The sequence below is a fragment of the Aspergillus pseudodeflectus genome (genome assembly GCF_044049435.1).
Source record: "Aspergillus pseudodeflectus strain CBS 756.74 chromosome Unknown BJX68scaffold_8, whole genome shotgun sequence".
NCBI lineage: Eukaryota > Fungi > Ascomycota > Eurotiomycetes > Eurotiales > Aspergillaceae > Aspergillus > Aspergillus pseudodeflectus.
In genome coordinates, this window is record NW_027263784.1 from 141440 (window position 1) to 169050 (window position 27611).

General features: G+C 52.8%; 11 protein-coding genes across 11 annotated transcripts; 4 read left to right on the forward strand and 7 right to left on the reverse strand.

Moving 5' to 3' along the window:
- The first annotated feature begins 147 nt into the window (after positions 1 to 147).
- BJX68DRAFT_203083 (uncharacterized protein) lies at positions 148 to 1029 on the forward strand. The gene has a single exon (XM_071037586.1). It carries the CDS (start codon positions 297 to 299, stop codon positions 891 to 893), a length of 597 nt encoding a protein of 198 aa, XP_070902276.1. The 5' UTR covers positions 148 to 296; the 3' UTR covers positions 894 to 1029.
- Positions 1030 to 1165: 136 nt separating this feature from the next.
- BJX68DRAFT_253345 (Zn(II)2Cys6 transcription factor domain-containing protein) lies at positions 1166 to 2703 on the reverse strand (the record flags this gene model as incomplete). The annotated part of the gene is made up of 2 exons (XM_071042707.1): positions 1166 to 2545; positions 2599 to 2703. The coding sequence occupies 2 exons, from the start codon at positions 2701 to 2703 to the stop codon at positions 1166 to 1168; spliced, it is 1485 nt and encodes a 494-aa protein (XP_070902277.1).
- A 684-nt stretch (positions 2704 to 3387) lies between these two features.
- BJX68DRAFT_263615 (uncharacterized protein) lies at positions 3388 to 3786 on the reverse strand (the record flags this gene model as incomplete). The annotated part of the gene is made up of 2 exons (XM_071044736.1): positions 3388 to 3435; positions 3490 to 3786. 2 exons carry the CDS (start codon positions 3784 to 3786, stop codon positions 3388 to 3390), a joined length of 345 nt encoding a protein of 114 aa, XP_070902278.1.
- A 408-nt stretch (positions 3787 to 4194) lies between these two features.
- On the reverse strand, positions 4195 to 5806 carry BJX68DRAFT_263616 (general substrate transporter; the record flags this gene model as incomplete). The annotated part of the gene is made up of 2 exons (XM_071044737.1): positions 4195 to 5587; positions 5649 to 5806. 2 exons carry the CDS (start codon positions 5804 to 5806, stop codon positions 4195 to 4197), a joined length of 1551 nt encoding a protein of 516 aa, XP_070902279.1.
- A 460-nt stretch (positions 5807 to 6266) lies between these two features.
- Positions 6267 to 8346, forward strand: BJX68DRAFT_263617 (Zn(II)2Cys6 transcription factor; the record flags this gene model as incomplete). Its single annotated transcript, XM_071044738.1, has 3 exons — positions 6267 to 6307; positions 6371 to 6531; positions 6584 to 8346. 3 exons carry the CDS (start codon positions 6267 to 6269, stop codon positions 8344 to 8346), a joined length of 1965 nt encoding a protein of 654 aa, XP_070902280.1.
- A 309-nt stretch (positions 8347 to 8655) lies between these two features.
- On the reverse strand, positions 8656 to 11087 carry BJX68DRAFT_253347 (Six-hairpin glycosidase-like protein; the record flags this gene model as incomplete). The annotated part of the gene is made up of 3 exons (XM_071042708.1): positions 8656 to 8752; positions 8806 to 10096; positions 10130 to 11087. 3 exons carry the CDS (start codon positions 11085 to 11087, stop codon positions 8656 to 8658), a joined length of 2346 nt encoding a protein of 781 aa, XP_070902281.1.
- Positions 11088 to 11645: 558 nt separating this feature from the next.
- BJX68DRAFT_263619 (uncharacterized protein) lies at positions 11646 to 13556 on the forward strand (the record flags this gene model as incomplete). Its single annotated transcript, XM_071044739.1, has 8 exons — positions 11646 to 11782; positions 11858 to 12090; positions 12140 to 12166; positions 12214 to 12324; positions 12382 to 12753; positions 12815 to 12973; positions 13023 to 13355; positions 13432 to 13556. The coding sequence occupies 8 exons, from the start codon at positions 11646 to 11648 to the stop codon at positions 13554 to 13556; spliced, it is 1497 nt and encodes a 498-aa protein (XP_070902282.1).
- A 430-nt stretch (positions 13557 to 13986) lies between these two features.
- Positions 13987 to 16124, reverse strand: BJX68DRAFT_279573 (putative alpha-L-rhamnosidase A; the record flags this gene model as incomplete). The annotated part of the gene is made up of 2 exons (XM_071048767.1): positions 14916 to 16124; positions 13987 to 14859 (listed from the first exon to the last, which is right to left on the reverse strand). Exons 1-2 carry the CDS (start codon positions 16020 to 16022, stop codon positions 13987 to 13989), a joined length of 1980 nt encoding a protein of 659 aa, XP_070902283.1. The 5' UTR covers positions 16023 to 16124.
- Positions 16125 to 16729: 605 nt separating this feature from the next.
- On the forward strand, positions 16730 to 19238 carry BJX68DRAFT_263621 (putative alpha-L-rhamnosidase C; the record flags this gene model as incomplete). Its single annotated transcript, XM_071044740.1, has 2 exons — positions 16730 to 17026; positions 17085 to 19238. 2 exons carry the CDS (start codon positions 16730 to 16732, stop codon positions 19236 to 19238), a joined length of 2451 nt encoding a protein of 816 aa, XP_070902284.1.
- Positions 19239 to 19921: 683 nt separating this feature from the next.
- Positions 19922 to 21115, reverse strand: BJX68DRAFT_279575 (uncharacterized protein; the record flags this gene model as incomplete). Its single annotated transcript, XM_071048768.1, has 3 exons — positions 19922 to 20308; positions 20407 to 20618; positions 20668 to 21115. 3 exons carry the CDS (start codon positions 21113 to 21115, stop codon positions 20000 to 20002), a joined length of 969 nt encoding a protein of 322 aa, XP_070902285.1. The 3' UTR covers positions 19922 to 19999.
- Positions 21116 to 22219: 1104 nt separating this feature from the next.
- Positions 22220 to 23891, reverse strand: BJX68DRAFT_203099 (uncharacterized protein). The gene is made up of 2 exons (XM_071037587.1): positions 23502 to 23891; positions 22220 to 23444 (listed from the first exon to the last, which is right to left on the reverse strand). Exons 1-2 carry the CDS (start codon positions 23840 to 23842, stop codon positions 22487 to 22489), a joined length of 1299 nt encoding a protein of 432 aa, XP_070902286.1. The 5' UTR covers positions 23843 to 23891; the 3' UTR covers positions 22220 to 22486.
- Positions 23892 to 27611: the final 3720 nt, after the last annotated feature.

The following is a 27611-nucleotide window of genomic DNA, read 5'->3' on the forward strand; positions in this document are numbered from 1 at the left end:
CACCCTTGTTAATCAAGCGACCTATCTAAGATTCCGCGCATGAGATCAAGGACATTTCCCGTCTTCGTGGTACTCGGAGTCCATCCCTTACCCCGCCGCGGCAGTGCACAGCATGCGCTGGATAAGCGGAATACGCATACGCCTACGTATACTCTATATAAAACGCACCAAAGTCTGACACAGGGACCAAGCGCAGGAAAGAATAAAACTCCAGATACATCCCTCTCCGCATTCTCGCAACCTGAATCATTCGACAGTTAACTACTCCGCGTACAGCCGCCGTACCACCAGCAAGAATGTCGCCCCTAACAAAATTCTGGCTGACAAAGGTCAAAGACCCCGCGTCGTTCTCTGATCAAACCTTCCTTGGCCTCCTTCGCGACGCAACCTCCTTTTGCGCCTCATATACAAATCCAAACAATGACCCGTCGACACCCACAATGCACGCCTTCTACCGTGTCGTGAACACCAAGGGCAACGGCTCCTCTCCCTCTGACCTCCTCCTTATGGTGTCCGGCTACCCATCGCAAGAGCTCAATGAGGAGGTGCACAACGTTTACATGCCAGAATACGGAGCGCGGATGTTCCAGTACGTGGAGCATGTGTCGTTACGACAGGTAGAGCTTGTGTCGAGTGAGTTGCCGCTCGTGGAGAAGGTTGTTGTTTCATGTACTACTGGCGGTTCCGAGGGGCCTAAAGATGGGCAGGTGGGTGGGTGGGATACCTGGCAACAGACGCCGGAGGCACGGGCGATTATCTCTGCGCAGGGAGGTCGGAAGGACGGGATTGGCGGGGAGAGGGTGTGGGTGGGTGTTGAGCCTTGGCTGGATACGGAGGAGACCCTGGGATCTGGACAGGAGGTGTTTTATTGCGAAATGATAGCCAGCGGATAAAGGGTTGCTTCTGCAGACGCTGGCCTGTAGTTATCCGATACAACTTCCGTTCTGAGATATTCGAGCTTATTATGCTGAGACGGCTGCATGCACAAGATGAACTGATATCCCGGCCACTGCTGAATATTAATTAATCGCACTTTCGGACGGTCATGGTTAATCGGATACGAACCGTCACCACCGCCTCAAGTCGCCCTTTCCAGAGAAAGCTGTCAGCACCGGCACGCCCGGGCATTATCGACACAACGTCCAATCCTCGGCGAGACATGGCATCAACCATTCAACACGGAAACAGGCCACTGCATGAGCGCCACAAACGTCTCATCGCGCGAGGCCTTGAACAGAGCATCAATCTTCATGATCTCTTCATCAAACGCCCCGTTCAAGAACCACGTCGCTTCGAACAGCGCCAGTGTCAGGTAAAGGTGCGCGAGGACAACCAGTGATGCATTCGGCTTCACATCAGGGCTGCCGAGGCTGGCGAGGAAGTCCTCGGAGAGAGCCTGCGGCCAGCCCATGACCGCCGCATTCTCCATGTCAGCCTGGATCGCAACTGCGACGCTGACTCCATTGTCTGGGTCTGTTTGATCGCGCGAGAATTGGACCACGTAGAGGATCCGCATGTACATCGACTCGAGGAGGTCGAGTCCCTCTTTCAATGCCGAGGACGGGTGGTCCGTGCGGCTCTGGGGCGAGTCTTCGTCCATGGGCGATGGCGTAGATTCTTGTAGAGCTTTCAACCGAGAGATGGCCTCGTATGCGCCGCGGCAGAATCTGGCGATCCGCGGCGAGCAGCCTGCAGGAGCTGTGACGTTCGTGAACATCGTGTCTGGATACATCTTCCAGTCCTCGGTGGCGCCCGCATACTGCAGGATCTCGCGGAATGGACCCATCCTCAGCGCGGGCCAGCACTGTCTGACGACCGTGGTCAGGCCGCGGATGAGGTATATCCAGTCCAGGCGTAGTGTGGGGAGCGGGGAGCTGGTGGAAATGGACATGTGGGAGTCGCTCCAGTTCCGCACGCGCAACGAGGCAAAGGCGAAGGCGACAAGGAGCATTGACCCGGCGAAGACGGCGTTACAATTCGAGTCAGAAAGGGTAGAAAGTGTGTCTCGAAAGCCTTGGAGACCGCATTGATGGTGTCCGACGACTACCTGCATGTGGTGAAGAGCGTGCATTGGGGTGGCGTTGTCACTGCTGATTGCACCGCCAGAGGGAAGAGGAAGAGCAGCGACGGGTTGGGTTTCGAGCGGATAATGATCCAGCCCAGCCAATGCTAGGACAAGATGCATCAGGAAGTCATGGTCCGCAGCCAATCCCGGTATGACTGTCTCCCACACCTTCTGTCGGTACGGATTCAGTGACATGCGTTTCGATGTGCGGATAATGAAATGCGACAAGAGCCGGAGATCGACCATGTTCATTGACCCAGGGTTTACCTCGGCCGTGGGCGCAGGCGGAGAAGGCAGGTTAAAGTCCAGCGCACGCGGCGACCCATCGTGCGAGAAAGCAGGAACCCTGTGTCGGGCATCCCCAGCCATTGGAAACTCATCTTGCCTCTCCCTCCTGGCCTGGCGAGAAGTATGTCTTGGATAGCCACAGGGCGCGTTTCTCAAGGCGCAAGCGCCGCATATTGGCTTTGCTTCATCGCACTGTGACAATCAATTAGAGTTTGTTTGCAACACAAGGCAACAGCAAATCGTACTTTTACCCTGCGCGACTTGCACGTGTAACATCCCTGGCGAGACTTTGTGTGGGTGGCGCGTAAACGCTTCTGGGCGCCTCGAAGCGATTGATCATGGGCACTCATCTCACCATGGGGAACTGTACGCGCTGATTCGGGGCATGTTGTGGCTGGGATGGCTTGTAGAGAAGACCCAGTGATGGAGTGGAAAGGTTGGAGTTTACTGGTTGGCCAGTGCGACTTGCTGGGATTGTTTGACCTGTTTGGGCTGTTTGAATTGTTTGCTTTCCCGTGTTTGATCTGTTTGTATTGAATTATGCTCTATTCTATGAATGACCCACAAATCTATAACTGCATCCCTCCTTACAAGCACCAACATCAGAATCAAGATGGTTCAATCTTCCCTGGGCCTGCCGGCATCATCCCGTCCGACGAGTCCGCGCGAGAGTTTAGCGCAATATCACCAGCCGGCGGGGTCCCCTGAACAATCTTCCCGGGGAACACCACAAGCAAGGAGAATCGCCTGCATCGCCATCAACGCGGCGTCAAATATATATAGTAGATACTCTCGTCTCATAATATAGCCATCATTCCCCTGGACAAACTCGATAACACGAAACACGGAGCCGTATGGAAATCAAGATGCAAGCCCTGTACAGACAGCAAAGCATCGCCTCCCACAAATTGGAGAACGCCGACCGTGCGGAAACAGCCCGAGGAGCGAGCTGCGGGTTCGCGCGGACTCTATAGTGTAAGACGCGCTGACGACGATGAAGAACCCGAAGAAAGCGAGCTGCACCGCGAGACCGGCTATGACGATCTGCTCGCCGATTTCCACTGCGGCCATGTATCCTCCGCCTGAAAGTAATCTTAGCTATTATCGACTTTGCTCGATGCAGCAGAGAAACATACCCATTGTAAAAGGAAGGACATCACGCCGCCGACGACAAATATCTTGGTGATGTATTTGACCCGGATTATCGAGGCCCGTTCAACCCCCAGGTTGACAATCAATCGCCCCAGGGTCAGGTATATCGGCGCCACGAGGGTAAGCATTGTTTGAACAATATACGGGCCCAGCGCGAGTGTATCATGTTGGGAGACAATTCGTGCGGCATAGCCTGCTGCTTCGACTTTGGCAATGCGGAGCTCATGATGCCGGATTGCAAGCAATGGGCGGAATATGCGAGTATTCGCGACTAATTTCATTGCCATGTACAGGGCCGACCAGTGTCTACTTGTACTTGTCTGAATTAAGTCTGGAGACCCAAGCCATGGGTCGAACGGCAGTTTCTTCGGGCGAAACATTTGGATGATCGCCGAATACGAATATACGAGTGGGGCTCTCTGGTCACTGAGGCTCGTATATTCGTATATTCGTATATCCCCTGAAGTGGGGCTCAATGTGGATTCTGATTTTTCAAGGATATCCATGTTGTACAAGGACACGAAGAAAAGAAGGGGATACCATTTCAAAACAGTTGCATTATTATTCGCTACACTAGCATGATCCCTCCCTCATACCTTCATGAGTCATCTCCAAGACAGCTCGAAGACGACCTCCTCAACTGCTAACTGTTCTTCCAGCACAAATGAGTCGGCAAACCCTCGTTCAAATCAATTGATATGCTCAACTTCACACTTGGCCTGCCCAGCTTCTACATTTCTGAACCTCGCGCCCGGAGCATCAAAAATCGACGCAATCTCCTCAAGAGTCGGCCCCTTGGTCTCGGGGAAGATGAAGTAAACCCCAGCAAACTCGACCATGATCCAGACCACGAAAATAATATAAAGCCGCCACTGGATATCCTCCAGCCCAATGGGGACCGCAAACGTCGACAGGATCATGAAGCAGAACTGCACAAAGTAGAAGAACGACAGCCCCTTCGTCCGCAGGTGGAAGGGGAGGATCTCGGGGATGTAGAGGCCCAGGTTACCGTTGAATCCGAGGTTATAGCATGGGGAGAAGAGGTATAGGAATACCACGACGCTATACCCGGCCGCCTTGTTCATGTCCCGGTCGAAAACGGCGCTTCCAGCCGTGATGCAGATGACAACTACCCACATCAGGACGAGCGACCAGAGGAAGAGCGTTCGACGACCGAGTCTTGCAGGGAGAGTCGCGAAGTACAATGCGCTGAACCAGGAGACCATTTGCGACGTGGCGTTGATGAGAGTCTGCTGTAGATCCGACTTGAGTCCGACGGAGCGCAGGATCGGAGATAAATAGTACGAGACAAAGGCGTTGCCAGACATCTGCGAGCAGATGGCGGCCCAGACCATGATAAACATTCTCCTGCGGTTTCCAGGCCCGCTCACCAACTCGCGCAGGAATGAGATGATGGTCATCTGAGAGATGTTCTTCTCCGAGTTCAGGGCGCTCTGGATTTCCTCGTATTCGAATTGGACAACTGGGTCACTGTTGTTGCCCTCTCCGTGATACTTGACGAGGATCGCGAGCGCTTCGTCATTCCGACCCTGGCTGACGAGCCAGCGTGGGGACTCGGGAACAAACCAGACGAAGACAAGCTGTATCACCGATGGGGCCGCTTGTAAAGAGGAAGGAATCCGCCACGAGGCCGTACCGTCGATGCGGAATGTGCCAAAGGTACTCCAGCCTGCAACGATGGATCCGACCGAGTAGAAGGTCAGGAATAAAGCGGTGGCAGTACTGCGCTGGGCGGGGTGGGCAACTTCAGTGATATAAGGAGCACCAACACCAGCGACAACGACACTCCCTGCGCCAATGATAATGCGCGAGATGATGAACATGGGCATGTTGATCGCACCACCCTGGAGGGCAGCACCGAGACAGCAGAGCGCAGCGCCCGTAGCCAGACCGACTCTTCTGCCGTAGGTATCGGCCATGGGAGAGATAAGGAAGACGCCGAAAATGCCCCCAAGCGGGTATGCAGCGTTGAAAAACCCAAGGGTACCACCCGTGGGAGTACCAAAGTAGCTCTGCCAGTGGGAAACAGACTGCAGACCGTTCATCATAGATCCATCGAATCTGCGAGGAGGATATCATAGTTAGTCGTAGCTGAATTTGACAGACCCAGGGGCAAACTTACCCCTGCGCAAAGATGGACAGAAGAGGAATCAAGAGTAGGAGATTGAGCGTGCGAAGGTTCTTCAGGCGCCACCAATGTTTGAGGTCCAATGGCGTCTCAGGCAAAGCAGACGGCTGTGGAGGCTCCAGGCTGTTGCTCTTGATTTCGGGGGAACCCATGTTGACAGGATAGTACACTCGCGAGCGGGAGGAAATGTGTAGTGTCGGAGGAGAGCAGATCCTGTCTCTCGAAGCTGGGGAGTCGGACCATTGATAAAGGGCCAAAAGCACACTCTCCAGTCCCGGCTGCCATCTTGGTCAAAAGCTCGGAGGTCATTGGTCCCCAGACGTGGCGGAATCCGGGGGGGCGACAGCTCTCGAACCTGCCCATGCCGGGCCCTGATGACCCGAGCTGCCGGCAAAGAGCACAGCAATCCAGCAAAAGGGGGGCGAACCCGGGGAAGAATAAGCGACGGCAAACGCCAGCGGAGATACATAAGCCGTAACATCCCCCGCGGACCTCACGCCTCTGCTCCGACCTGGCCATTTCCCCACAATTCCCCCCTCTGGACCCGCCCACCAGCCTTTATCCTTGCCGAGGAAAAGACCGCCCCGGAGACAAGGATCCCCAGCTTTCAACATGGATGGTTCGAGCGAAGCCGTATGCAAGAGGACTACCGCGTACGTGACCTTGTCCCATGGCCTCACTGCGTCGAGCCTAATCACTGGAAGCTAAACCGACAGCCCCTCGAGCTGCGAACGCTGCAAAGGTCGCAAGATCAAATGCAACCGCCAGTACCCCATGTGCCAAAGATGCGCAGAGGCTCGAGCCTCGTGCGAGTACTCGGGCAAAAAGAAACCGGGCTTCTCGGCTGGGCTGCGGCAAAGCCTCGAGGCAAAAATCAGTATGTCGAGTGGACACTTGGCGAATCCCTGCTCACCCATCTCCGCACCTAGGTAAGCTGGAAATGGACCTGCAAGCGCTCCGTGGGTCCGCTCTGAGCTCTGGAGCGGAGAGTCGCACGTTGAAGCCCAGGGACGCCGCGTGTGAGAACGCCTCCCAGCAAGAACTGCGCCCGCAGCAGTCGGCGTCGCGAGACTCGCCATTCACGGCGACGGCCACGCGCACAAATCTCATACGCGCCCAGCAGCCCCCGGCCGACTTGGTCCTCTCGCTAGCCTCCTTGTATTTTCGCCATATCCATCCATGGTTTCCCTTTCTGAATGTGCACCGCGTGTTGGCCGAGATGGCCACCATGGATGACCCCACACTGCTGCACCTGGCGGTATTTGGAGCGTCGCTGCCATTCTCTTACGACTCGCGGCTAGACAAAAAGTCCAGCGACGCTTTTTGGAAGTACTCCAAGCGGCGGATCATGCTCGAGGCCATGGAAGAGCCATCTTACAGCTCGCTCGAGGCCCTGACGATCCTGGTGCTGGACATCTCTGGGATGACCCATGGCCCGCAGGTCTGGGGTCCCATGGCACTAGCAATCAAGCACTCGGTGCACCTAAGGAGCGTCCGAGGCCACGTTCTGCGGACATCATCTAGTGGAACTGACTGCGAGCCACCGCGTGATGACGAGAGCATCTATCGAGAGCGCCTGTTCTGGGCTATATACGCGCTCGATTGCTATGTGACGATTACAACCGCACAGAGATCGCAACTGACCGATGAACATGTGCAGCACTTTCTCGGCACGCGAGATGGCGTCTGGAAAGAGCAAACCCTCGCCCAACTGACCGCCAATACCGTGTTCCCGTACCAACTAGACCTATGTGATTTGTCCAGGCTTGTACACCGCGTGTACCTGGAATACACGGAACTCGAAGAGCATGGTGAAAATGTCTTAGCATGGTTTGCGCAGTTTCAAGCCATCGCACCGCGCCTTAATGACTGGGCGAATCTGACGCTCCCTGCGTCAATAGGCCTTTCACCCAGTCAGTCTCCCTCCACACGTGACATCTCGTCCCTTACAATGCTCCATTTGTACATCCATGGTCTGACCATCCACTTGCACGGGCTAATCGCATACCCGGCTCTGGACTCACTGAACTCTCCCGCGTATGAAAGTGCGCGGGCGGAAAGCCAGAGCTACTGCATGGTCAGTATCGATAGCTTGACCCGAATCCTGGTCCAATTGAGCGACCAGATGACGGATAAGCTTGGGTGGCCTGCGGCCTGGTCGGCCTGGGTTGCCGCGCGATACCTCCTCGTCGAGGCGTCCTACGGGTTGGAGCTGAAAAATGATCCGTACCACGTCCTCTCGCAGTTCATCGACAAGATGAGCACCCACTGGCAGGTTGTTGGCAAGTATCGCAGGTTGCTTCACAGGGCAGTCTCGGAATTGACAACCAGCGAGCCGGGACCGGCTTTACCAGAGGGGATGAGGGTGCTCCCCGCGCTCAGGGACTTTCGCGTCCCGCTGTCTGACTTGGAGGATCGATTCCGAGCTGATCCGATGCTCCTTGCGGATGTGGTCAGTAGCATAGGTAGATCGCCTGGATTGACGCTGCCCGTAGGTGGGTTTGATAGCGAGGAATTGAGCGACATGGCAGTGGCGCAGGACAGGATCTACGACACAGAGTATGCGCTGGCTAGTGGTCCAGCATGTGATCAGTGGTTTGCGATGCCGTTATTCGGATCGTCAGCGTATCAGCCTCATCTTTTCATGGCGCCTTCGGACAGTAGCTCCAGCGCATACACCGTGGGCCAGTAAGGGTGTCTTGACCTGAAATAGTCTACTCTGATCTAAATCTCCATGACCCGTTCAGACTGATCTATATAACACCGTTTTCAGCCGAGTGGGAAATCCACTAGGGCGACATGTGATGAACGAGGTTTTTCTTAGTCTTTTCAGTGTTCTATGTAGTCCGCATTATTATGCGCACAATATATCTAACTGGTCTATTGCTCTATCTCTCAGCGACTGTCCTCATGTGGACCCTATCGCCCTAAGCGCCGCTGGCCTCACAGGAGACTCCAAATGCCCTCACGCGAGATAGTAAGAGCTATCTCATTGTCGTCTTCAACCTTCCTTTCCGGCAAGGATCCTATAGTCAGCCGAACCGGAGTCTTTCCCTGTAGTCCACGCATGCGCAGGGAGACGACCGTGTCTCCAGCGTCTGTCCTCGTCCAAGATATGTCCGCCAGGCACAGCTGATATTCACCATCACACCCCGTTCGAAACGGAACCGTCGCCTTCAGCTCACGGTACAGGGCAACCCGAGGCTGGAACTCGATGGCGCTCCAACCGGGCTCAACCGGCCGAAGACCAAGAACCTCCGCCATGAATTCGTACAGTGGCGCTGCACCCCATGCATGGCAATCTGAGCGCTGCGACACGCTATCCTCTTCCCATGTAGTCAGGCCCAGCGCGAGTTGTGCGTTCCATGGCTCCCAGAACGCGTGGAACAGGTCGTCGTAGACCGTGCCTCCGACCTTGCTGAGCGCGCGCAGGGAGTAGAAGGACATTGCTATTGATGCCTGTACCAGTTTTCCGGTAGGAGGGGGAGGGAGCGATGGGTCTAGAGACCGATGCAAAAGCTTCTCGCTCGCTTCTCCATCGTCAGCAGCACCACATAGCACCGCCCACACTTGACCGTGCTGGCTGCGGCCCAGGGTCGAGTCCGCGCCCGCCGACAGACTGTCGGTAAAGTATTCACCGTCAAAGCAATGACGTCGGATTTCGGTCGCAACCTTGCACGACCGCTGAATGTACTCGGCTGCCACCGCATCCCGTCCCAGACAGTATCGCTGCAAGTGCGATGCCAGCTGCAGAGTATACGCATACAGACAGTTGGTATACGTAGAAACACCAGTGCGCGTAACGGCGGGTGGTATTCCATATGGCCGCCACTCATCCGCCCAGTCGTGGAAATGCCAGACGCCTGGTTCATTCTTTGTGACGACAAGGCCCAGATCGGGATCAATTTTGTCGGCAAAGTAGGCCAGGATTGCATCTGCGATTGGAACCCAGCGCCGGAGAAATGCCTTGTCCGCGAAGAACTGCATGTGGTCGTAGAGCATGCAGATCCAGAAGAGTGAAAAGTGCGGGATAACTTGGGGCTGGTGGGTTGGTGCACGGCTGCTGGTCAGACGAAGGCATGGTTGGAACGAATTTCCTAGCTGCACGATGGCCTGCCGAGCCAAGCGATCATCCCCGGATACGTAGTAGGTGAAGAGGATTGAGCTTCGCGTGTCCATGGCGTATTGCAGCTGCTCGTAGAATGGGCAGTCTTCATAGCAGTCATGCATGCAGTTGACAAGCGTGCGGATACTCGTGTCCCACAACCCCTCCGCTTCCTGGGCTTGCGGGCTAACACTGATACTGGCCAGGATATCCAGAGGATAACTAACAGCCTCAATCTCGAGTCCCTTGAAGAATAGGTCCGCCGACCCCACCTGGATCTGTAGCCGGATGATGCGAAACGTGCGGAAGTGAAATGGGTTGATGATCTCATCTGTTTCTTCATTCTTGTAGTATCCGAGGTACTGCACGCCTTCTGACCCTTGCAGTTCGAAAATATCCCGCGGTCCATGTATGGACTTTCTTGTGTCCAGTCGGTTTGCTTTGCGGCGCAGATATGGGACCAAGGTAGGCTGATCCTCGTAGCTTTCCGCATAGGTCAGGGTAACGCGGCTGCCAGACGTGGGTGGCCGTGTGAAGCGCAGCGAAATGAACGCCGTGACATGTCTCGGGCATTCCAGATCAACTGAATGCGTCGAATGCGGTGGTAGATGGAGCGTGGATTTGGAGGCCTCTGGTGAAATCAGCTGTCCCTTCCACGCCTCGCGGGCAACACAGCTCTCGATATTATGCAAAGCCTTCAACGTGACGGGGTTTCTTCGCATATCTGGAATCATGCGATCAACGAGTTTCCACGGTGGTGATAGCCCAGTACTGCTCTGGAATTCGAGTAGCCTCGCCGGATCCCATGTCCACAGGTCCGAGGGTACAGGGATGGACCTTTCGTAGATATTCAAGAAATCGTCTTCGGGTTCATCGATGCGAAGAACGGTCGTGGGATCTATTGCGGTCTCCCACAGTTGACTGCTCTGCACTTGTTTTGCCCAAAGGTCATCGGGATCAACTGGGACGATCCTCACGCCGCCTGACGGTAGTCGCGGGAAACTACTGGCGTATGCTGTCGCATAGAAGAACCGAAGGACGTGGACGCGAATGTGATTGTTCCCACGGACAAGGTATGGCGCCAGATCAACCTCGTCAGTAAACCAGAGCGAACGGTCTCCCTTGACAGGGCCAAACCGGACGAGCTGATGGTTGACATAGAATTTGTATCTGGTGTCTGCTGTGAGATAGACACGTAAAGACGCGGGGATTTCTTCGTGGATGACCAAGGTCCGCCGGAAATGAACAAACAGGCCAGCTGTGTCTGAGCGCTCTTCCGTAAACAACGGGTGCCACATCCAAGTGGTGTCGACCGTTTGTGCTGCCATTATTTGAGCCGTTTCCTGCAGGTGTCTTGAGCGGGAGGAAAGGGGTTCAGGACAAGGCAGAGAGCAACTTGGGACATTTGTCCCCGGGATACACGAGTGTTTTTTTCTTTTTTTTTTTTTCCTTGCATTTTTTTATTGCTCCTAGTCTTCTTCTCCTCACTCGGCGCATAATACTCGGCCGTGGCGGAATATGTTATGCCGTCTGCGGCCCATGTCAGCGCGACGCATCCCGAGCCCCGCCCGTCATTACTTGTCCGAGGTTAGTTTTTCTGGGCCATCCTGACTGGTGGCCTCTCGTACTCTTACTAGTGCGGCAGGCCAATATCTGGGGTTGACAAGCACAGGGGTGGCCTGCTACTCGAGCTCACATGGAGCCAAAAACTGAAAATTTCGGAGCCCTTGTAGGTGGTGTCTTGGAAATTGTAGCGTAGTGGCAATTTTCCATTTGAGTTGGAGTACAAAAGGGGTGTGTATCTACTGATCGTTTTTGTTCACCGACAAGTCCTTCCCTGTCCTTGTCCCATGCCAGCCTCTGCACCCTGCCATTGCCTCTCCAGAATGATCCGCCACGCATCAACCTTTCTGGCCCTTGCCTCTCTGCCATTATGCGCTTTCGCATCCACCGTCGAATATTCCATTCCGTGCAACCCTCCTCAGAATGCAGCCCCCTTGGACTCTGCTCCCATTGGGCTCTCGTAAGTCTGCACCTGCCTCCGTGACATCGGTAGAACTGGCCGTGGCGTATACCTAATACCCATTGACTCGGCTAGATTCGAGTTCTATATGTGGCCATCATACATGACCAATATTACCCCGCCGATGCAGTGCGCCGAGCGCTTGTCGGACCTGTATGGAGGTGTAGCGCCCATCCGAATCGGGGGTACTACGCAGGACAGAGCAACGTATGATCCGGACTTTGACGGTTATGTGTCCTACGTGAATGAGGACCCGCTGGTCGCCCCGATGGAGTTGACGTATGGACCCAAGTTTTGGGATCTTATCCGTAAGTGATTATATGCATGCGGCCGCACTACGGCTAATCATCATCACAGCGGAGTATGGCGGCGATGTAATGCTAGGTATGCATCCTACCCCATGGTCTTCTGTAGGGTACTGATGTTAGTAGGTTTCAACCGAGGCGATAACAATCGCTCCAACACGTTCGCGGCTGTCGTCGAGGCCAAGAAGAGGGCATTGAGCAACCTTGCGGCAATTGAACTGGGAAACGAGCCAGACGGTGAGCGAACACTACTAGCATCAGACCAGAGAGAAGTACATCTAACCACATACCCAGTCTACAACATGTGGAACAAAAGCATCGTCGTCCCCCCTTGGAACGCCAGCCAGGAGGGAGCCAGCGCTGCCGACTGGGCGCAGGAGTTCCTCAACATCTGGGAACAGCCTTTGCCCATCCTGGCCGCAGGCTCCTATGCGGCGACCATCCCCAGCATGCCAGACTGGCCAAATATCCCCTACCTCATCGAGACGGCCTTCAATGACTCCGTCAAGGCCGGCGTCAAGATGTACTCGGGTCATTTGTACGCTGCGCCCCCGAACGAAACGGACCTGAAAGGGGAGATGAATCATGTCAAGACCGTCGCGGATTTGTCGGTCTTCAACAAATCCATTGCGCTCTCGCACGGCGAGGGAAGGCCGTTTATCCTCGGTATGCGGTCCCATAGCATTCTGGGTGGCGTCCCGTATGACTGACAGACAACTCCCAATAGGTGAAACAAACTTCCATCCATACGACGTCCATATGGACGAGACATTCGGGGCTGCACTAGCAACTCTGGATCGGTCGATGCGTGCCGTCACGATCGGGATACAGCGCCTCTTCTTCCACCAGGGAACAATCAATCAAGGCAAGTCGTGCATGTACCAATGTACAGGGGAAAAAGAAATATAAATCGCGCTAACTTTTTCACCGGCTAGCTCTTTTCAACTGGTGGTCCGACAACCAGATTAATGCACCGTTTTACGGTGGGTATATGGCAGTACAGGCACTCGCGGGAGGAACCAGCATCGTTGAACTGGACCAGGGCGACTCTTCCTTTGCAGTGTACGTGGTTTACAGCGGTCGGCGGGCGTCTAAAGTCCTTCTTATTAACACAGAGTACTACACCGAGGGCGTGCGTCCTAGGACGGACTTTATATTGAGCGGGCTGCCAACCTCTCGTGTCACGGGTGTGCGATTGACGGCTGAGTCGAGCGAGGTTGTCACTACCAAGGAGCAAACAAAGGGCAGCCCGCGCCCTACTCTGGGAGGTTAGTATACTTTTCAATTCTTTGAGCACCATGGTTATGGCACCTGAGGGCACTGTGAGCTGATGGTGATGTATAGGTCAATGGTTCTCCAATACCGACTGTTCGTCCAAGGGGGCTCGAAAGCTTGAAACTTCGCGCGTTACGGGTGGCAAAGCTACATTCTCATTGCAGGCGTCCGAGGCATTGTTGGTGTATCTGTAGTCCAGCGTGGATTAAAGCAGTGGTTGAAACATTGGTGAAGGGGCTGCTTGCAGTGATACTTGTATGGGATTTATTTTCACCCCTGTGGTAATTTGACCCGTGGTCTTTCGATCAACTATACAACCGGGGCCTTTGTTGTAAGAGCGGGCTACCGCTTACCTACATAGATTGAAGGTCGGCTGGGTGTTATAGTTCTATTTAGACAACTAGGACTAAAAGTGCTAGGCTAAGTGTAGTGTATTGGGAATACTATAATTTCCTGATTATTCGTGGCAGGACTATCAGGTAATGCACATAGACTAGACCTAATGAATATATTAGCAGAATAAGCGGTCTGTCAATAATTATATTTTCCGTATCCATGATGTTTGGAATTGGATACAATACAAGGATATCGCCATCATCACAGTTTCCAATCACACGACGACAGTTAACCAACGACCAAGAACCACCGACCTCCGCCGACACCAGACGCACTGCCATTTACCAGCTTGATGCGCTCACGACGGCTCGAAACGAGGTTCCCTCGCACGCCATTCAACCGGACTGTTCCCAGCGTGCCTACCGGGGCAGTAAAACTGAACGAGCTGTACGAACCGCCTTTAGCCAGCCTCATGCTGACGCTGAATTTCCCAAACGCAGTCGTAAACCCCGCATCGACGGAACGCAAATCACCCGGGCTCGGTGCCATCGTCCAGGTCGAACCTCCGCCCGTAACCTGGATACCCGCTGTATAGCGCGATAAAACAGCCGTTGGGCCAGACGACCATGCATGTGAGTGCGAGATGCGCGCATCGTTGCCATAGGGTCCGTACCGAAGACTCCCGTCCGTCGTATACCCTTCGATGAACGACGAGCCTGTCATCCGTGGGTCATCAAGCATGAAGCCCCATTGCAGACGGATGAGGTCCAGCGCGCTCTTTGCCTGGCCGGCTAGGTAGTGGGCCTGCAGCTCGAAGCCGCCGATGAAGGGGGATATGGTGCTGGGACCGGCCTCTGGGGCTGGTGCGCCGTAGGGGCCCCAGCGGGCGCGGAGATTGGAGGATACAGCGCAGGTGTGGGCGGATGATTGCGATAGGTTGGCTCGGATTGCCCAAGAGTTGCCGTCCTGTGGGTAAAGGGTCGACGTTTCGTTGTCGCGGAAAAGACCGGCTTGTTCGTCCCAGAGGAGCGTGTTGGCGGCTGCTTTGAGCTTCTTGGCCGCCTGCGTCCACGCTGCCTCTAACTGGCCATCTTCCATCTCTACCGCGAGTAGCGTCCCGACCAGGAGCACTTCATGGAGAATTGCGTTGGCCTCGATGTTCTATATATCCTGAAAGTAAGTCGGGTGTTTGGCAATAAGAGCTCGAAAAAACTTACATGCCCGCCCATTCCAGACCGCAGCCAATCGGAGCTTGTGTTGGCCGCGACGTAGGCGAGGTCCGTAGCATCAATGCTGTCCATGGCCCAGGCAACCCCATCTTTGAACCTGCCCCAATTTGTGGCAAGCCAGGCCCTGTCGCCGGTGTACTGGTAGTAGGCCGCAAAGTTGATCAAGGTGTGTAGGTGGTAAGTGAAGCTCGGCTGGTCCGGAAACGGGGTCGATGCATAAGGTAGTCGACCCTCGACCGTCTGCAGGGCGAGCATGGCGTCCAGGGCGTTTCGGACACTATCCAGGTCGTACGTGCTGACCATCACTGTCTCGAGGGAGATGGTCATGTCTCCTCCCCAGACAAGGCGGTCACGTTTGCCCCCGTCTGTCAAAGCGGTCGATCCATTCGTGATGGTCCAGTTGCTATACCAGTTGTTGTACTCGGATGGCGGTGCAGGCGGCCAAGTGACTAGCACCGTGAGGGAGTTTCCATACGCCGGGTCAATTGTCGCAAGTTGCGCGGTGTACGCTCCGGCGTACCAGATGCGGTTCAGCAGCTCGTCATTGGAGTGGAAGTAGCCAGTGTACTCTCGCAGGTTCTGGGCTGGGGCTGCCGTATACTGGACATACAGGTCCCTCAGGACCGTGGAACCAGTCGAGTTATGGACCACTGTGAGATATCGAAACCCTCCCCGCTGTTGTTCAGGACGGGTCATGTAGACTCCATCACCTTCGCCTACGGGCAACACCAGAGGCGCATCCAGCCCCTCGTCCGCGGTCGCGTCGCTCGACGTGTTGCTGATCCACAGCGACGACTCGGAGAACGTGAGATTGATATCTGCATCCGGTGAAGAGGATTGCTCCACATCAATAGAGACAATCCCGGCAATGTTTTTCCCGAAATCATAGGTCACAGAAGACAAGCCGTTCAGGACAGTCTTCTGCCCGGCATGGGTGCATAGATAGTGCGGCCTGGCTACCGACCCGAAGGAGCCATAGACTGCCGAAGGGCGGATCGTTCGCGACGAGGGAGCGAGGATATACTCTGAATATGGGCTTGCTGATACACACGCGGCTATGTGTATCGCAGCAAGGATAATAGAAGAAAATTTCATCCTCGACTCAAACTTGAATGATAGTCAAAAGTGCCACTAGACGAGGCAACGTGTCTAGATTCAAAGCCCTGTCTTCGCGCAACCTGCAGTTATACGAAAATCTTCTTCCAGCTGTGGCTCTTACATCCTCTCTCGCACCTCTAGATGCGCTATTTCTCGGTTGATGATTTCACCGAGCGCAGGATCTGTCTTAGCCCTTCCCCGCATTGACAATAAATCCGGGGATTGTTACTCCGTCTCCAGGTACAGTCTGGGGTCGGCCAAAGGGGCTTGAGGGTGTAGTCTCTGAATAGCCGAACTTACATGTGGTCATCGTCCACCTCCCAGGTTTACACGGACCATGTGCGAAACCCGGTGTTTTTCTCGTATCCTCGTAATTTCGTATTTTGCGCGCGACCCAGAATTCGGAGGCCTCCACACAAACCACCTAGATCAACCTGAAAAGTGAGGGTCTGCTCCACTAGGAGTGGGTCGGCTGAATAGCCACCGAGAAGGAGCCTGTTCTAATCCGATTCTGGTTCATGCTTTACCGAGGCATGGGTACATGACAGTTCTGCCACTTTGACATCATCCATCACTTGCCATGCTGTTGGAACCTGCACGGTTGTCCTCGTCAAAGCTATAAGTAATGGATCTTCCGAGTAGGTGGAATAGCAGAATTCATCCTCCATGTCCAGGTATATTCAGCAGATTGTCTGCCTACAACTATGTTGCCGAGCCTCTACTGTCTCCCCAGGCTACTGGTCTGCATCTTGTATATCGCGTCTTGTTCCGCTGGCCTCACTCTGCCTGCCTCTTACTCAGCCAAGGGCAATGACTTCAACATTAGCGACTCTGACAAGATAACTCTGTCTTCTGACGGCAACACGCCATCTGTTATCGTCCTAGATTATGGAAGAAATGTCGAAGGGTATCCCACCTTCAAGGTTGTGCACCGGAGAGGCAACACTTCCGCCTTTGAGATGTCCTATGCTGAGTGCCTATCAAGTCTTGATTCCTACATGGTGAGAGATTCCCGCCCCCTCCCTGTTGCCCTGTCACTCACAGGTTCCCTACCCCTAGTCCGACGGGCCGATTACATTGAGCGCCGCGATGGACAACTACCGGGTTAATCACTACAATATCAGCGGTACATCATATGAGTATAAAAATCGGTTGATCCAGGGCGGCCTCCGATACCAAAAGCTCAATCTGTCATCCGCCGGAGAGTTGACCTTGACAAACGTGGGCTTTGTACCCACTGTCGACGACACCCCCATTGCAGAGCTGCCTGGCTCCTTCCGTTCTTCAGATCCTGTCCTCAACCGCATCTGGGAGGTCGGTGCGCGCACCGTACAATTAAACGAATTTCCCGCAAACTCACTGCCCCACTTCTGGACAATCACGGAGGAAGGGGCTCTCGTGGAGAGTCAGGCCCCTCAGCCTTTCTCATCTGACTATGCCCCTGTGCTGACCGCGTATGACCTATCGTTTGCCGTCAAGGCCGTGAAGAATGGCTTTGGATTCACTGTTCTCAGTGACACGCTAGGGTCCGGCGTCTACATATTCGTCAATATCGCAAATAGCTCCATCTCGGCACACGCAGGTGCAACAGAGCTGGACTCAGAGCCTCTAGCTCGCGCTATGCTACCCTCTTCGGTCGCAGAAGATCTTTGGCATCAGGTATCCTCTACTGTGGATAATGGTCATATTCAAGTGTCCATCGATGGGTCTCAGCTGCTTGACTTTACTCAGGGCGGCAGTCTTATGGGCTCATTTGGTCTAGGAGCTTCATTCAATCAAGCGGCTGTCTTCACCAATCTCTCGCTCATAGCGTTTGGCACCACCATATACAGCTCCAAGCTCAACGACAAATACGTGCTCCAGGACTTCCTTCTCGGCACGAATCCCCTCCCAGTCAGTGTGGACGGATCTCGTCGTGATCGAATTGCCTACGCTGGTGACCTTGACATTGCCACGGCCAGTGCTTTTGCGAGCACGGCCGGCCATGAGTACGTCAATGGGTCCATCTCCCTACTCGGTTCCTTCCAAATGACGCCAGGATTCTTCATTCCAACTGCAAAGGTGCAGCAGCCCCCGCGGACAACAGATATCCCTGCCAACATCACAGGGCTCATCGGATACTCGTTCAACCTAGTCAGTGCGATGAGCCGGTACTATCAGCAGACTGGCGACAGGGCTTTCTTGTCTGAATGGGCGCCAAAAGCCGTTAGGCTATTTGACTGGGCGGACTCTCAGCTGCTTCCAAACGGCCTGTTGAACATCTCCAATCCGGCCATGGGCGGAGATTGGAACTATTACGATCCACAGGTTGGCGGTGTTGTCGCCAAGTTCAACCTCGTCTACGCGTATGCGCTGGCAGAGTCGCTGCCTTTCCTTGCAGACGCGGGTCTGAACACAACGACCTATACTGGACGTCTCCGCGCACTCAAGTCCGCCATCAACGAGCACCTATGGAGTGACGAGCTGCATGCTTACTACCACTCAGAATCGTATCCGGAATTTATCTCGCAGGAGGCAAACGCCCTGGCCATCCTCAGCAACACTATACCAACCGACAGTGGGAACCGTTCCGTCACCGGCTTGCTGGCCAGCATGTCTCAAACTCTCAATGTTCCAGCAGGCGTCTTGGCCTTTTCTCCCTCCGCTGCCTCCAGCGGATGGAGAAAGAAGATCAGCCCCTACGCCTCGGGATACCACCTCAAGGCTGCCTTCCAGGCACACGATGCGGCCACCGCGAAACATTTACTCAATACCATCTGGGGCCCTATGAGCAATCCTCAGAACGCAAACTACACCGGCTGTTTCTGGGAAGTGCTGAACAAGGATGGCACACCGGGGTTGGGGCTCGGCACCTCGCTCTGCCATGCGTGGGCGGCAGGGCCGACTGCGGACCTCAGCCGGTATGTCCTGGGCATTGCACCGGTTACGCCGGGGTTCGTTGAATGGAAGGTCGAGCCACAGACGCTGGATCTGGAGTGGGCACAGGGCAGACACCCGGTACCACAGGGCGCCATTGGGGTGAATTGGAAGTTCGACGACAAGGGGCTCTTGAGCATGGCCGTTACCTCTCCGCACCGGACAAGTGGCACTGTCTATCTCCCCTCTCCTCTAAAGCGACGCATTGAAAAGTATCGCGTTATTGGCGGGCGAATCAATAAGGATGGAAGCTTCAACGTCCATGGTCGCACCTTCATCTATCAGCAGATCGCCTAGACAAGGCTACTTTCATGGTGAAGCATTCCTAGGCGGTTTGACTAGCTTCTTAGAAATGGTAAAATGCTCTTATATCTGTGCTTAGGGCGGGTTTAGTGCACATTGTCAACATTTGTTGTAGGATGAACCACAACCATCCGTCCACTCCTGCCTGATGCTCTGCATGACTCTGCTTTTAAACGTGCTTCCAGTGTTTCTTTGTTCTTGCTTCGGAGCCTCGGTTATATTACAGTGGGCCAGAGTTGGTTGGGAGCCTAGAGTTTTCAATAAAAACTTTCGGATTGTCCGCGGGACTCCACTTCTCGTATTCTCGCTTTCCATCTCCGAGTCTATACGAATATACGAGCCGGAATCCTGGGACTTTGAGAGCCTGGGGTATGAACTGGACAAACCAACCCCACAATACTCGCCGCGTAGGAACCATGGCGAATAACCTGTACTTCTCATGGTGAGCCTAGAAGCCACTTATTTTGTTGACACGGGCAGCAGTCTCTGGTTAGGCTATATTTATCAGGGCTGGGTTGGTCCATGGCGGCTATGGGCCCTTGGAGCTACCTGCGATGTCTGCCGTATGGTGTTAATGATGGACAATTGTTCAGTTTGGAGCTTTTCAGGTTGTCGACAAAACTATTGCTAGCCAGGAAGATATATTTCCTCGTGAATCTGAAAATATAACTCATGTAGTCCGTTGCCAGCTACAAAAGGCTAGCATCAACCATCATCCCAATAATGCAGCACACGAAAATTTGATCGTAACTAGATCAGGAAGGTATCCTTTCATTCTTGTCGCCGTTGTTATCTTCTCCTTCGCTGCCCTGCCCGCAAGACGAAACCCTCCATCCGTTGCGTGCCAGTCGTCGATGCATTCCTTTGCTAACGATCGATTCAAGAAAGCAGTGTTGAAACTCAACATTTTCCGATGATAGGACTTGAATTATCATAGATGGCACTGCTAGAGGTGTCAGACATCGAACGGGGGTGATATATGTCTCCTCCCGGTCTTTCTGGAGAGTAGAGCTTGGTGACAGGTCAATGTTCTGGAGTTGAAGAAATCGGGGGAAACAGGCTGCCTATTGGAAAGGCACCATTGACGAAAATCCCCACCCGATAATCCTTTAGCAGTAAGCATCTTGGCTACGCCTGTGAAAATCCTCACTTACCCTGTGACATTGTATTGTGCATCTGTAAGAATGTTATGTGGTGATATACCGCCATGGGTAATTGCAAAAGGTGCTTCATCAAGCCCAGGCAGAGGAACATTAGGGAGAATGTTCATCTGGTCAGAGCAGTCCTGTTCCGTGAGTTCTGGAAGGAGACCCTCGCGGACTCGACGGGTCTTGTTTTGAATTATCCGGGTGAAATGCTTTAAAGAAGACCCCCCTGAAATTGTAAGCAAGGCTCAATCTGAGCAAATAAGCATTCAACATACTAGACTCCTTGCTACATTCAATCAGTGAGATATGCATCATCGCAGCTTGACCCAGGATTTTATCCCGAAGAGGTCGCGTCGGAAAGTCATCGGACCATGAAAGCTGGCTGCCCAGAATCCATGTCAACGCGATAAAGGGGTATTTTATGGCATTGTCGAATGTGAGACTGCAACCCAGGAGCCTTGCAGCCCATGAGAATTCCTTCAATTCGAGCTCCCTAAGAACACGAGCTTCGGACTCAAGAAGCTGTATAACGGTGTTCTGTGAAGCATGGCGGACAAAAAGAGGCACTCGGACAGCCCAGCTCTCGCCATCAGTAAACGTCACCTTGAATACGCGACATTGGCGACCGTCAAAGTACTGACACAGGGTGGGGATTTGTCTATCGTTTCGAAACTCAGATATGGCAATAGGAATGGTATTCTCATAAAAAGACTGTTGCTGCATGATTTAATTGCAAAGGTGGTCAGCTCGACTATGTTTCTTGTGACTTTTAAGTATTTTTCTCGGTCTGGAGCTGCTGGATGGCTGTGCTTGTTACTTTGGGCCGGTTGGTTGTGGCGCAGTCCAAAGGCATAATGATTAGTCAAGCTGGGTATGTGCATAGCAAGATTTCAAACGATGGACATAGTTAAGACTAGAGATATACCCGTCACTTCGCTTTTCAACGACAGTAGGAGACGGCTTGCTTGCGTGTACGGACTTTGCCATGACAGGGTGCATTCGGTGCTCCGCGGAGAGAACGATTCATTTCGCCTCTATATCGAGAGTAGATGCAGTGGAGGAGTTCAAGGTCTATAGGAGCCTTTAAGCCCCTTGCCTACGCGATGACAGACAAGGCAGCTACGCTCGAAGTTCAAGTAGGGAAAGAGCAACCGTGGACGCTTGTCTCCCAGGTAACTTGGCACCTCATTAGGCAGGTACGTCCCTTGAGCCCGTGGTTGCTCCTGCTGCTTATTGAATAAGGGTAGAGTCGCGCCTTCCATATTCGCTGTACTGTATAAACATTAAACTGCGGGAGGGAGTAACGAATAATCTGCACCTGCACTGGCACCCGTGGCAACATTGATCATAATGAACAAGCACGACATTTCCCTCGGTGATCAAGCAGAGCGATGGCATGGGTCATGTTGTACTTGTACTGTTTCGGCCCGTTACTTACCTGTAGGTACCGCGTACTCCGTTTAGGTTGGCACCAAGGTAGCCTTTCATTGCGCTCATAGCACCCGAGGGGTCCATCGGATTAAGAGTTGTTAGTGGAGGCTCACCTGCGCTTCCAAAAGCTATACATATTGTCTCAGGCTTATACTAGAAGGTACATGAGCCGTTCTAGTTAGTGGTAGGCCTATAAGCTAAGGATGTCTCTCGAGGAGATACATGAAGTGTGCCAGCAATAAGAGGGGGCAAAAAGGCATACGCTCCAACTAGGGGTATGCCCTACGCAGGGCGCCGGAGTATCAATGCTTCAGATGGGACGACTATAACCCAGCACGCACGTATCTCTCCCTCATCTTCCAAAGAACTGTACAATATCCAGATTATATACCGACCTTCTACTGTTGTGTCTGCTAGAAACCAAATGGCACAGAGTCCTCGAATTCCCCGATGATTACCTACCCCTCGAAGAACTCCGGCAGAAGCGTTTTTGTGCCCTCAACTTGTTCCCGTATGTCGTGTACGCGAGGGATCTGGAATTGACGTCGTCGGTGACGGAGACGTTTAGTGGGCTTAGAGATGAGATTGAGCCCCTAGAGGGGTTAGCTACCACCCATGGTGGCTTAGGATGACTGCTATCTCCCCATTCACCCTAACAAGAATCTACCAGGAATGAGGCACAGTATACTTCTCCCAATGCTCCTCCGTATCAGCCTCCATAAACTTCTCGATACCACCTAGAACTCCATCAACACCAACCTCCCAATCCCCACGTTCCACCATCCCAGCCCAGTTCTCGAGGACCTTGTGAACCTGTACACCGTGATAATCCGTAAATCCATTCGACATCCCGGCTTGGTACAGTTCCCCGCGGCTTCCTTTTGGGACGGGATTTTCCTTCTCGGGATCGATGCCGAGTGGCTGACCGCTCGACTGTTTAGCCAGTCCATTGCCGCCAACCCGGAACGGAAGCTCGAGATGAAATTCATTCGTAAAGTGGCGGTCATCATACGGGTTCGCGTGAGTGATCTGCACACCGATGGTATATTGCGACCATCCATAATCGGGTCCATCCGATGGGGTATCATCGGTAGTTTCGATGATGAATATGTGCAAGGGATCATCGCCATAATATGATTGGTTGAGAAACTCGTCCAGGGTGGGGATGCGAATTCCAGGCGCGATGTAGCGGAATCGCACCCGAATGTCGGAGATGGCCTTTAGAAAGTCGTAGGCGAATGTAGACGCAGGGACGAGCTCGTCAGGAAATGCATCAGGGTCGTGCCAGGGAAGATACGTATATGGCTCCGCCGCCGGGCCTGGCAATGCATGTATCCTGGTGTCAATGGCATCAACCAGCCGCTTCATGGCAGAGGCGGCCTTTTGGACGTCGGTGGGAGTGTAAGGGTACAGCTGCCAAGGACGAACCAGGGTTGGGCCTTCGTAATCCCAGTCCTGACGCTCAGTGACCGGAACAATTCTGACTTTTCCTTCATTTAGCATATCCAAATAGCCCTCAAGAATGACTTCCAAAGGAAGCCAGCTCCAGCGGTGCTGACAAATCTCCACAGCCTCGTTGTAGTTCGGAATGAACGTAGCGGTAGAGGTGTGTAGATCAAACCTAGCCACCGATTAGAACAATGCAAAATGACAAGAGAAATGGAGTAATTTGCAGTACGCAAGGCCGAATTTATCATCCAGATTCCATGGCGAAGTCATGTAGAGGAGAACATATCGATTTTTCTCGGCTATGTCGAGAAATCCATTGGAGATCATATCGTCTGCAGAAGCGAGACCACCAAGGTAGTAGAAGAAGCAATAAGGGTACCTCGAGTCATTGGGTGTCAGATAGGCCCGCTTAAGGAACTCAATTAACGAGGGGCTGAGTTGGCTCGCTGTTTCTGGTGAAGGGGCTTGATGTTGCCACCAGGTTTGCGGTTGGAGCCAATCACGGTCGCTTTCTGTCCAGCCCCGATACATGATCTCATTATGAAGGTCAGCGCACCGCTGGTAATCCATTGTAGGGTAAAGTTGGGGTGCGGGGGCAAGATGTGCTATTGGAGAGAGCATACAGCGGGAAATATGGGAAAGAAAAGAGAGGAAAAGGAAGGGAAGTTGCAACCAACCTTGGCAGTCACATGATAGAGCATCTACAGGCAAAGCCTTAGCCAAGCAAACGGACCGAAGCACCTAGCCGACTTGAGGGAAATGAACGGAGACTAATTCGGGAATGGAGCTGAAAGTGGCACAGGACTGTGAAGGAGTTGATCATGCTACGGAGGCAGCCAGGGAAGAGAGGATACCAGTTATACATAAGGTTTAAGACCGGCAAGCACCAGAGTAGCAGTTCCCAAGGCCATAATAGTCATCAGTGCTCCCGCAGTAGGCGGATATTGAGCATCAGTCTCAGAACTGAGTCCCAGTGCACGTCTTATTTCCAGCGAAATTAGGACCACACTCGCCATTAATACTGAACCACCAATATCAGGATCAGACTTGCCCGAGTAGCAGACTCCTGGCTCGCAGTACTCGACGCCTCTGCCACAGACTCCTTATATAGAGCAACATCACATCTAGTGGGAGAGGAATCAGCATGAACCTTTCGGCCTGGCTGGGTGGGAAAAAATTGACTCAAGGTCCAAAGTTAGGGTTTGAGATGTTGTGAAGCCCCAATCCGGCCGACAACTTCCAATTGCCGTGGCACCATTATTGGCCCACACGCGCCAGATACGCAGTTTCCCAGTCCACAGTAGTCCACGCCAGTCCTACAGTAGCCGCTGGTGGAACAGCATCTTATCAAGACGGTTCGGTGTTAGAACAACCCCTATCACTCGGTCATGTGTCCGATTAAAGGTCACGTACTTCCCAAAGGATGACCCATCACACCCAGTGTTCCCGTGGGTTGGCCCACGCGTACCGTCTTGAGTGGCAGGGTCCCAGTCACAGGGGTCACCCAAATATCATAGTCTAACGACAGATTTGTACAGTTGTCCCTGAGCTAAATACGGGGGGCGAGTTGGCGAGTCTCCACATGAATTAATACCGGGGGCAGAGGGGCGAGACACTTAACATATGTATTAAGAGTTTGGAGATCCTCTAACGTGACCACACTGAATATTTGCGGTCAGTAATCAGCAGAATTAACAGCATATGACATCTGACATACGATCGAAGGGCAACACTACCGCACTATAATCTGCCTTAGCAAGGGGCATGGGCACGGAATGTGATTTAGGAAAATACCCACTGTATCTCCATATTCGACCTTGTATCATCGACCACAGCTGGAAGTTGTACCCATGTGGGTTGGCTGCGCCGGGATCGCTTGATCGGCCTGTTAGCCGCTAGCCAGGTTTGCATTTCTAGTTTCGCATAACAGTCGTACAATATTCACCAGGCAGTTGATGATAATATAACTTCTGGTGGTTTATGATAACCGCCAGGCGGGCTATGCAGGTAGGCTAATGTCAGCACCGCGATTCCTGGAAGAGAACGAGGAATGCCTTTGTAATAGCCTTCTGCAAACGCTTTCCAATCTGTTCAGTTTCTCACAGAGGCCGTTTATGTGAGCGTTCCGGGCCAGAAACTGGGCTATTGTCACAAGAAGCTCTTCACTGATGCAGTGTCAAGAATTGGTTCGCCACCCCATATGGTGGCGCGGCAAACAGGTCTGTTTGGACAATCTTACCAAGTAAAATCAGTCTCATAGGGTAATGGCGTGCAGATAGGCCCGAAAAAGAAGCAAAGGTGATTCCCTGTGAGATGGGCCAGTATTCCAGTGCTGGCATATAGGTCTCAACCAGTGGGTCACAGCCCATTTAAACCTCAACCGGCTAGATTACTTGCCGTTCGCATGTGTCTGAGGATACGGGTGGGCTCGCCGTAGGCATCGGAGCCATCATCCAATGCTCTCTGGCTTTGACTACTGTGCAGCTAGTCTTACTCCGAAAGGTTTAGTGAGTCGGATATTTTTTTGATGTTTGTTTTATAGGGTAGAATGAGTAGGTAACAGATGATATTACAGGACCTTTGACAAGGTAACTGCATTTATACGACTGTAAGTTCTTGACGATTTTACCCGGTGCTAATATCATTGGTTTGGCCTTGAGGATTAGGGAGAGGATCTAACGAGGAGAAGGCCAAATCCAGCATTTAACGAAAGAGAAATATGTGCTTGGACTTATAACTAAATACAGGACGATCATTGTCTGACCATATTGTTGGCAGTCGGCCTCCAAAGTCCCTTCGCGCCATTCGAATGGAACTTCAACTTATTAGTCGTCGGTTTCTGTTGTATGATGTATGTGATTCAAAGCAAGGGTATCGTAACTAGGAATCAATAGAAAGGCGCCCAGCCGCATTGTTCTTCAATCTTCTGCATGACAAAGGTGTCCAAGAATTGTGAATATCTTAAGATGCCTACACCTATTGACTAGGACCTGTTGGAAGCCCCACTTATCACTCATTTGTCTTCCACGGAAGGCTGTAGTACACATATCTTCTTTCATGTTCTCTAGTTATATCTAGTAGTTCCCTAGCTAGACAGTTCACTGGTCCTACACACACGTGCATGTATCTTCTTTCGCCATGGGTGAGTTCCCTCCTGGAGCCGTAGCGCTCTGTCAGGACCAAGTCTGGGAGGGTTACCCTGTTGTCATCGACTCCATTTACGGCACGAAGGAACCATCTGATTCCTTTATCGAGGCTTACCTTGGAGAGCTGTAGCCTCAAAATAGCGGGCCAGAAGGAACACCGGCAACTACAAGGAGCTGACGTTGTTGCAGGTCATGTGCTCTTATATCAACCCCGCCATAGTTCAAATGAATCAAACCATGATGGCAATCAGTTTTGCTTTTGTTTTGACAACACACGAAGAAGCTGATCGATTGCAGCCACTGTTTTAGCTCAGCCATAGCCGATCCGCTTAACGGATATCAACCAGGCATACCTGACGCCACACCGCCAGAAACAACATTTGGATAATTTAACCACGCTCTGGTCTGTAAATGCTACAAGTGACGCGCAAATGGATGGTAATGCAAATCAGGTGACTCCAGCACAACATGACCAGCATGGGAAGCAAGACCCATCCCCTTGCCTAGGAATAGATTCGCGATAGAGGACTAATACCACAGACAGCGGAACCTAAGTGTTGCTAGTGATATCAGGGACCTATTATATCTACTAGATTCTTTAGTTTGCCCTAGATCGCCTTATCCTCCACTTGGCAATCACCTGCTGGTTGGCGGAGTGCAGAATATCGGGCGCTTATTAGCCCGCTCAACATCCCTGCTGAATCGCCACGTCACGACACGCTCAACAAATATTATTTCTGAATATTGGACAGGACAAAAAGTGGAAGAAGAGACCACTGAATGGGGAACCCGCGCCTCCAGAATGATCATCCAGAAAAGCGTCATACGCGTGTTTCGTTTTTTTCTTGGCCGCATGAGGAGCAATCGATGCTATGACATGGGATCTTCAGCCATGAGCTCGAGGTGAACTCCTGGTGGCAGAAAACAGTGCCTCAACTGACGCTGAGCTGGCTTTCTTGGATTATTCGGTGCGATCAGAATTTAAGGGGCATGTGATCAAGGGCCAAACAGGATTTGCAGGTTCAGCTGCAATCAATTCCACAATTGGAAGTAGCGTTGTGAAGGACATGCTCACACATAGTCATGTTAATTTAGCACTATTAAATCCTGTGGTGTGTGATTAAGAGTAACTAGGAGTTGCAGGTTCACTCCTAGTAGAAAGCGCGTATGCATGCATGGTCACATTGACTCCT

Bases quoted from the DNA above. Each gene is read 5' to 3' on its own strand.
- BJX68DRAFT_203083 (XM_071037586.1), top strand. From the start codon at position 297: ATGTCGCCCCTAACAAAATTCTGGCTGACAAAGGTCAAAGACCCCGCG.
- BJX68DRAFT_203099 (XM_071037587.1), bottom strand. From the start codon at position 23,842: ATGGATTACCAGCGGTGCGCTGACCTTCATAATGAGATCATGTATCGG. The intron at 23,445-23,501 runs GTACTGCAAATT...ATCGGTGGCTAG, and splicing joins GATGATAAATTCGGCCTTGC to GTTTGATCTACACACCTCTA.